At 37.6% G+C, this 10018-nt stretch overlaps 1 protein-coding gene across 4 annotated transcripts in view; it reads right to left on the bottom strand.

The window, feature by feature from the left end:
- LOC110032365 (probable serine/threonine-protein kinase PBL8) overlaps positions 1-10018 on the bottom strand; it is a 36793-nt gene continuing 26775 nt past the window's right edge. For 2 of the 4 annotated variants that reach the window (XM_020735977.1, XM_020735978.1), the window contains exons 4-6: positions 4970-5133; positions 4636-4759; positions 1-688 (exon numbers count right to left, since the gene is read on the bottom strand). In XM_020735977.1, coding sequence (XP_020591636.1) covers positions 255-688; positions 4636-4759; positions 4970-5133 — 722 coding nt within the window. In that variant the 3' untranslated portion in view covers positions 1-254. The remainder of the gene's footprint in view (positions 689-4635; positions 4760-4969; positions 5134-10018) is intronic. The other 2 variants (XM_020735979.1, XM_020735980.1) reach the window with 1 other exon arrangement.

The raw sequence follows: 10018 nt of genomic DNA, 5'->3' as shown, positions 1-10018 counted from the left end.
TAAACAAAGCAATTATTCAACAGCTATTAGCCTCTTAATTGTTTAACCAGACATTGATTCCTTGAATGAAAACCCTGCCCTTTGGCAAGGTTTCCCCATACGATTAAGCACTATCAGATTCTATGAATCTTCAGAGAAAATAGCTAGGTGAAATCATTTACATCCAACCCACAACTGATACTACTAAACTCATAAAACCACACATAAATAAAGCAACAAACAAGTAAAGCAAACTGTATGTACATGAGCAGCCTTCATCTCACCTGGCATGCAGGAATTGCACCAGGGGAAGAGCATTTTGCTGTCGGAATTGGTCGACAGCCCATACTAGCAGCTGTGAGTCGACGATGCATCCGTTGGTCAGGGATGCTGTTAAGCACACCGGTCTCCTGCAGAGGTTCCAATGTCTCCACAACATCGGTCATTAAAGGCCTTGCCTTTGGATTCTGGCTCAGGCAATAGTAAGCCAAGCTGCAGGCCTTTTGCGCAGCTCTAACTGAATATTGTCCATCCAACCGTGGATCGATTATCTGGAGTAGCTTCCTCTTGTCGTTGAGTTTTGGACGGACCCAGTCGACGAGGCTCTGTTCCTTGCAAGGCCGGGTCTTGTCAATTGACTTGCGACCAGTTAAGAGCTCGAGGAGGACAACCCCAAAGCTATAGACATCACTCCTTACAGTCAAATGGCCTGTTTGTAATAAGACCACAAGTGTTGCATACCAGTAACATTCAAAACTCTTTATCTTTGGTAGGCTAACTATGGGAACAAGGTCCCAAGTTTTTATTTTTATTTTTATTTCTCCTTTTCTCTCTTTCTTTTGTGCGTTTCAGGCCACTTCCTTTAGAGGGAAGAGCAATAATTTTAAGGGATAATTACATACATATCACTCAAAATATTGTTATTTACAAAAATAACACTCAAAGCTATCATTTTGAACTACCAAACTTATGCATTTAAGCGTGCCAAGCCATAGAGAATTTAATAGAAAGGAAAAAATATGGGTTGAGATTTTATCATAAATTTTGATATTTCAGCGAGAATTCAAAAAATGGATAAAAGAGAGTGCTATGTATGTAATTTTAAATCACATGCATAAGCACAAAAACACGACAAAAAAACAGGGATGGTGGAAGAATAGAGTGATTGCCTTTATTACTCTTTCTAGAATATGTGTGAATATCTTTCTACAGTGCGAATGTTATATAATTACAGCACAAATATAATTAGATGCAGAAATTGCCCATCTGTAGTTATATAAAGCACTGTTGTTTGCACAATTCTTGCGAATGTGTGGTTCAAATACCAGCATTATATACTTGCACAGTACACATACATATTAATTATTAAAAAACTTCCATTTTTCACATTTATTCTATGGGAAAAAGTAGTTTATTCTATGGGAAAAAACTTCCATTTTTCACATTTATCTTACGTATTATGCTCTCTTTTTTATGATAAATACTCCATTATGTCTAATTTTGTCATTTCAACAAGAAATATTGGCTACAATGTTAAACTTTAATTAAATCTTATTTTTTAAAATTTCAAATTGTATAATAAAATTCATATAATACATGTGCGAAGCAAATGCCCATGGGTGTTCTAAGTGGTGTTTAGGAGTTTAGTATTATGGAGAAATGAACAAGAAGGCACAGTAAACCCAATGGAGATCTCATGATTCCATCATCCTACATCGACCTAAAAGACTAGCAAAGATGGAGGGCTATGAGGCCACATCATCCAGGACGTTCAATTAGTAACCATAGATTGCCACCTTTTAGATATCTCAATTTATACAAGGTGGTAGGACATTAACCTACACATAGTAAGGTTTAGAAACTCGAATTGAATCAAATAGGCCCTACGGAAATAGTATGGCAAATAATGGTTCCAAGGTGGTAGCATGTTACCACTAGAGGTTCTCCGGCTGGGGGTTATAACTAATCCATCTTCAAATAAGTTCATGTGGGACAAGTACGATTATAAGTGTTTATATGAAACTCTCTCTTGCTTAGAGGTGTGACATGGCAAAATCAATGATCCAAGGTTGAACCCTTAGTTCTAGCTTGAGATGGAAATACCTACATATGAATTATCAAGTGTTGCAAAAGACCATTTGAAATTATAAATTATATCGAGCACTTGATTCAAAGGAGGTCCTTTGATTCCTTTCCATTAAGATTAGCATCAACATGATAAATAGTATATTTTCATATCCACGAGTTGCCTCAAGACGAAGCCCTTCATTATCCCATGTTTTGTAGACTCAAACAGGTGACTCAAGCACAAGGTTAAAGAATTTATTGTCAGTTCTAGTGAGAAAATGGTTCATACAAGAATCTTGGGATTGGTATAGGCTTATAAATCTTAAAATAGAGTGGCCTAGGATTAGGGCTTAAAACCCTTAATTTCTAATAAGCATAAGGAAGCAAACTACAACACTTGTGTGGGGAATCCAGAAGATGTGAACACGAAACCTACTGAATAAGGTCTGATTGCCAACAATTCGATCAGGTTGGATATTAAAATCTCAGAGCAATGAAGGCTTGAAAGGTAAGACTTTATAATCACATGGCAAGGAAAGATCAACAGATGGGGCTTAAAACCAAAGCAAGTTTAAATGTGGTACTTATAGGGACATTGATTCGAGGTGGCTGTGAAACATTGTAATTTTAAGGAATCCTGGCGGCCACCTGCAGATGAATATGTTAAATATTTCGACAAAACTTGAGTAAGGCCATAAGGTCTTATGGAATGTTGTACCAATAAAAACATTCAACATCTAAGGTCATTGATAACCGCTCAATGAGACTGAGATTGGATAGCCTCCTCAAAGTGAGGTCCTCCTCTAGTTAATCTATCAAAAATAAGTTATGCATGCATTTCAAAATGTGGTCAATGTGCCCGAGCAAATTTGGAAATGTCAACATGAGCAAATTTGAATACACCCAATCCCCAGTATATGCTCAAGGAGCGCAGGGTCCAATTTAGAAATCTTATAATATCTAAAATATTATATAAATGTTTGAACTCTAGGAGGTATGGACTCGATTTGAACTAACTATGGGATATACCAAAACAAATTTGAGTTTCTACACCGTTCTTATAATGCAAAAGGCTCCCTCAATTTTAAGCTTTTATCGGATGATATATAGAATATTTAATGTTTTTTTTACCCTAAAGAGATTTTTGGTAATGTTACTAAGTTATGAATTGCACCAGAATAAAATAAAAGTATCATACCTTACATCTTAACTGAAAAGGAGGTCAACCTCAAGTTTCATAATTGTCAGGAATGTGGAATTTTATGAAATTTTTAAGCCACTATTTTGATAAATTTATGATGAAACAAAAATATATCATAAGCTTCATGATTCCTGAAAAAGGCTAACAAAAATTTACACAAATACTGATGAAACAAAGATATTAAGGACATTTCAATCATTTTTACAGAGTTATGAGACCACCGTGGTGAAACCAATGAAACGTACTCTACATCTAACAGCAAAGGTCTCCCAAAATTTCACAATGTTGGATACACCAATAATAATTTATCATTTTTTTAAATATCAATGATATTTTAAAAATTTTACCTACTTGCAGGGCCCACTAGCATGATCCGAGAATTCAAAGCTCTTCGCCGACCTGTGATGAGGGACTCCTGTTTCATAATGCTTGGAGCACATCACAACACCTCAAAAAATTTTTAAAGTTTCATGCATTAAGGTCAATCGAACGCACAGACATATTTCGATGCATGAGCTGGCGGCTCAACGCTGCCTTGAGTTACAAAAACTAATCCTAAAGATTCGATGTGATCCGATGGTCATCGATGATGCAATGAGCTGCCCTCAAATTGAGTGTAAGAAATTGACATAATGTTTGCCCAAATCACAATAATTTCTATTCCATTGCATAGATTGTAATTATTCAACGGTGCCAATGGATATATTGCATTTTTGGGACAACTTACAATCTTTAATGATTTTTTTCAAAATAAACCTAACTTCAAAAATGTAAAATAAGATTCAAATTTAAAAACCAAATGGAAAAACTTAATCTAATAATCCACATGGCAGCATCATTACTGTCCAATTCCACATGGCAGCATCATTACTGTCCAATCCACATGGCAGCATCATTTCACCCAGCGAGCCACCATATAGCGGCCATTCCTCAAGTAACAATGCATGTTCCATGAACAATGAAAACTCAAGTACAGTCATGGGTGTAATATCTCAAATTTCCTAAGGCATGGAGATATAAGGCGATGGCTTGGCTCAACAGAGAGCACAACCTGAGTATAAAGGCATTGAGTTTAGTGTTGGGAGTGAAGCAAAAAATCAAGAGGGGGATAAATTAGAGAACTGATTCCTATCCTCCTAAAAAATAAAAGTAAAAAAAAAAACTAGGCTTTTAGGTGGTGGTAAGGAAAAATTTATATAAAGTATTACTAGTCTTAGGTGACAGTAGATTTACAAGGCATTAAGTTAAAAAAAAAATAAGCATTCATAACTAGAAAATTATATTGATCATTTCTAATGTACAAAAGGGACTTAAAATTTAAGACAAAATAGTTCAGTATATTATCAGAGAAAGGTCTAAAAACTAATGCCATAAAGAACAAGCCATACCAGTCATGACATATTCTGGAGCAGCATATCCATAAGTGCCCATAACCCGTGTTGAGACATGAGTTTCATCACCCTGAGGTCCTGCTTTTGCAAGGCCAAAATCACATAGCTTGGCTGTATAATCCTGAAAAATAAAAAAGAGTTAAGAAGATTATAATATATATATATATATATATATATATATAGAGAGAGAGAGAGAGGTGTCAAAATAATCTCCCGACTCTTTACAGGGGGTTATTTTAGTCCAACTAATTTGACACTATACTATAAATACACACACACACACAAGCACACACATTTGTATGTCATAGAGTGAACTTAGGGTGAACTTAACTGAGTCCAATAATATGTTTGATGTCTTAAAATCGCGGTAAATAACAGGTTTTTCTGCATTGTGAAGAAAAGCCAGGCCCTTCGCAGCGCCATATGCAATCATCATCCTTTCTGCCCAAGGTAATGGAGCAGTTGTCTCTGAAAGCCTCAAGAAAGTAAAGCCAGCTTAGGAAAAAAAGATGACGATATTATTCAACAAAAACAAACAGGGCCCGGAATAAAGAATCAAGTAACTGCTTAAGATAATAAGATCTTATTATTAAGATGAAAAATGAGTTGAAATAAAATGCCGAATCATTGTCTAACATTATTTTTAAGAAAAAAATTGCTTTTTACAGATATACACGAGCTCATACTGCACAACTGACTTTGATTGCTTGCTTCTGATGCTCTTGTTTGTCTGCATGGTGCTCGCTATGTCGCTGAACGTGTTAATGGCTTAATGTTGTGAAAATTTACTTATTGAATTGTTGCCTTACTATTCAAGACAGAAAAGGATGAAAATATGATGATGATGATGACATAGAAATTCTTAGGCATTTATATAAATTCATGAAGGGTGGGTAGAGGAAACTAAAGAAAATTGCAGTTAGTACAGATTTTGAGCCTATTCTATGTCTCCTAATTACTCACCTTTTTATTTAAACATTGTTAGATAATTTTTATTTTCCTTTCAATTGACTGTTTGATAAATCCATCTCATTATATTATTTGTTTAATCTAGCTCTGCAGACTTCAAAGTTCTAGACTTAGGCTATAATCATTTCCTTTTAGAATTAATTACTCTAATGTTCCTGTCGGTCAAATTTTCGTTAAATAGATTTGAAAATATGAATATGAAAATAATTTTTGAGATTTAATTTAAATATAAAAGATATATAGTTTGAGTTTTAAAAGGACAATGTTTTAATTTTTGAAAAATGAGACCAAATGGATCTCATCTGTCTAATAGTTTGCATATCGTGTCTGATACCGCGAATACTACATCCTACCGAAAGATAAGTGTAGACCTCAGCGATAGACCCAATTTTGCAAACTAAGAGATTTGTGACATCTGTTTGGTCTGCGAACCTTTTATGTATGACCGACAAGTTCCCCTATTTAATACAAAGATTAAATAGAGTTTATTTTACCTGGGTTCCAAGTTCCCTATAGAGGCAAGTCCCTATAGTTAATTACATCTCAAATGACGGGAGTCACTTGAGAAAACTCTCGATAATGATCAATGGTTCGTCTTCAAGAATTCAAGGTTCAGATTTTCAAGGTAGGACGTGAAAAAAATAAGTGGGAGTGGCTCAAGTAGGAACTGTTCTTTCAGGAGTTCAAAGAAAAGAATGGAAGTAAAAGGTAGGGGATGTCACAGATCTTGAGGAGGAACCTCAATGACTTCCCAAATTATTCTACTATACGGTTACATTTTAGAGAAGATGTTATTTGAATGTTCAATCCTGTCAATTTTATTATTTGGGACTTACGAATGCATAATACTCGATTATGCAAATAGCCCGAAGAAATAAGAGGGTTTACGTCGTGTCACACGACAACCTCGGAACCTAAGGCGGGTTAGGACTTACGCTGCACAACATGGTTGTACAGGAGCCTAAAAAGAGAGTGTGAGGATTTACGTCGCGCTAGGCGAGCTATCTCGAACTTGTCGTCGCAATGGCTCTAGGGTTTAAGTGTTTGAAAATTGTAGTTTATGTTTCACAGTTTTAGTGTCAATGTTTGGTTTCGTTTTGTTTCAATTTTGGTTTTGCATGCAGAGTAGTTAAATTGCAGGTAAATAAAAGGTACTTGAAAGGTAAAATGCAGTAACGTAAAATGCTGTAGATAAACTGTAAAAGCGTACCTGGGCATCTGCTACTGTTGCGTTATTAATGTTGCGAGCATAATATGATTTGCAGCAGATTTAAATAAACTTGCAAGAAAATTAAACAATGCGAGAAAACCCAACGCGAAAGTCAGAAAAATGAGTTGTAAAAATCACAAGCAAAAGAAACATTTAGCCACATATGAAAGATCAGGACTGAGTATAAGACATTGGTAAAAGTGGAGGCTCAGAGCTGGGCTGTGTACTTCCCGACCTTGAGTAAGAGTTGCCAACTCGACAATCTACAGGAGGTAGTTCTTAACTTCAATCCAAATGACTAACAATGGACTTTTATAAATTTTTATAGAAAAATTATTTGATTTTCATGCAAAAGCTGTTGTTTAAGTCTTTTTTATGCATAGTTCTTTTTAACATGCAAAAGGGATTTTTATTTTATTTTTGTAAATAGTTTTTGTAAAGTCGTGTAGTCCACAGGTTAGTCACTCTAATCGTGCTAGAACTACTGACAACCTAAGAGCATCGGGGCAACAATCCCACCAAGGGTCGATGAATAACATCATCGATCTTTTCCTCTCTCTTATAGAAGGTCATTGAGGTAGGAGATAATATTCTAATAATTCCACTTCGTATCACTTGTTTAAGCACACATAAGCAATGTCGTCATCGCCCTCGCCACCCAGACCCTAGACTTATCATAGTCCGAATAGTCCGATGATCCATATTCCATATGCGGCGTTAAGAAATTTCCCCGATTGCTTGTAGGAGGATTTGAGTGTAATATTCAAGCTCAAATCCCGGTGCACTGGGTTTCATTGTTGGTTAAGTCATTGCGGGAATTTCACTGTTGATTTAATTAAGGAAGCATGAACTACATTTCGGTGCATCTTGGTGTCTAGTGTCTTGATCAGTTTGTGAATCAGGGTCAACTGTCAAGTTTCATTGTGCATTCGAGGATTAGGTGAATAGACTCTTACCTAAGGTATGTTCATGAAACTTTGGGTGGTTACACTGCAGAGATTAGGTAGATGGGCTCTCGCCTAAGGTATGCTCCTAAAGACTAGAAAATCTATGTTGAGAATTAGGTGGATGTACTCTCACCTAGGGTGTGCTCTTAAAATCTAGGAAGCCTATGCTGAGGATCAGGTGGATGGACTCTCACCTAGGTTGTGTTCCTAAAAACTAGGAAGTCTATGCTGAGGGCTAGGTGGATGGAATCTAGGGTGTGCTCTTAAAATCTAGAAAGTCTGTGCTGAGAATTAGATGAATAGATTCTCACCTAGGGTGTGCTTATAAAGTCTAGGAAGACTATGCTGAGGATTAGGTGGATGGACTCTCACCTAGGGTGTGCTCCTAAAATCTAGGAAGCCTACATTGAGGGCTAGGTGAATGGACTCTCACCTAGGGTGTGCTCCTAAAACTCTAGGAACCCTATACTTTAGCTTGTGCCTAAAATAATGTTCTACCTCCAATTAAGTGTTTTCCAAGTAATTAAATCAGAAATTCTCATTTTTTGACTTGACCATTTAAAAACAAATAAAAAAAAAGAAGGATAAGACAAGTCCCACTTCCAAAACTAGTAAAGTCAAGGGGGAAAATAACGAGTAGATCAACCTAAAAGCGTTTAAATAACAATCAATTGAAACCCAAAACAGTGGGCAAAAAGGGGTCCGTAAAATCAATTCTAAACCGCATGTAAATCAACACTTAAAGGCTACATAAATCTCGCCAAAATAGTGTATAGATTGCCTCCAAATTAGCCCACCAAAATGCCTCAAAACATTGATTAAAACAACCCCGTAAATGTTGGGTTTAATGCCTCCAAAACAGTAGACAAAGCTCTCAAAATCAGCCCTAAAACAGTAATTTTGAAATTCCGAAACAGCTCTCATGTAAGCTCAAAGCATCAATTTCAAATGTCCCAAAATCAGCTAGGAAATCCAGTCCAAGATAGTGTGTAAACTCTCCTAAATCAGGTAACAGATTGGCTCTAAAATAGTACGTGAATCAGCAAACAAAGCCCTAAAAATCGCAATGTTTAAACCCTCCAAACAACAGGTAAAACAACCCCCAAGGGAGGCATTTGGAAATAAAAGAACATAGACCTGCAAAGAAGCATTCAAGCCCTAGAATTACGGTCATCTTGAGCCTTGTAGTATTCCCATTCGAGTGCTCGAAGTACGAAATCAGAAAATGAGTATTTAAGATCAACAAGTAAATGGTCATTGGAACCTCACAATATTTGCATTCAAGTGCTTGAAACATAATACCAGCAAATGAGCGTTTAAAATCAGCAATAACATATAATCGAAATATTGTTTATATTTCTCCAAAATCAGTAAGGATGTATTCATGTGGAAAGGATTCCATTTCAAATTTATGTAAATAATTTGATAGTCATAAAATGTAATAGCTGGAAGAATATACCTGCAACTGAGAAGAATTAGAAGAGATACCAATCTCATGTGGCGAAGAGGGACAACCGAGCGTTGTAGAGTCAGCAAGCACTAAACAGGTGAAATATGGGACTTTCGAAGGTCTTGCACGCGGTGATCCCGTGGCCAGCTAATTCTAATAGCAAGTGTGCCGCTGGGTTTCCATCGAGAGGTGAAGTCAAACAGGAAAGGCGACGAGAATTTCGGGCGCGGGTAGGAGAGCCAGCGAGAAAAGCAAAGCCGAGCAGGAAAAGTGAAACCGAGTGAGAGAAAGGCTTCAGTGCAGAGGGGAGGCAAGTGAGGAGGCGAAGCAGGCGTGAAAGGAGGGAGTCGAAGCAGGCGACAGAGAAAGGAGTCGAAAGCCGAGAAGATCGAAGCAGGTGAGCGGGCTCAAGCGGTCTAGACGCAGAGAGGAGAGGCAAGACTGGAAGGTAGACGTGGGGGTCTGTCGAGAGGAAGAGAGGAGGCGAGGGAGATGGCGTCGAGCGGGAGAGTTGAAGCAAGCGATTATTTCGGTGCCGAGTAGAGGAGTCGAGCGACAGGAAGTGTGGAGCGGTTTGGTCGCGTAGAGAAAGGGGCGTGCGAGATCGAGAGTGAGGAAGAGGGGAAGCGAGATTTTCAGTGCAGGGGAAGAGGGGGTCGACCGCACGCGAGCAGGAAATCTGGAGGCGGGATCGAACGTGGTAGAGGGAGGCGAGCGAGTCTCGGTCGCGAAAGTGTAGATGAGCCGAGCGGCTGGGAATCGAGAGGAAAGGTGAGGCCGAATGCGGGCCGAGCAGGAGTTCGA

This window comes from Phalaenopsis equestris, unplaced genomic scaffold (assembly GCF_001263595.1).
Source record: "Phalaenopsis equestris unplaced genomic scaffold, ASM126359v1 Scaffold000932, whole genome shotgun sequence".
Taxonomy (NCBI): domain Eukaryota; kingdom Viridiplantae; phylum Streptophyta; class Magnoliopsida; order Asparagales; family Orchidaceae; genus Phalaenopsis; species Phalaenopsis equestris.
This window is presented reverse-complemented; position numbering and strand designations above follow the sequence as displayed.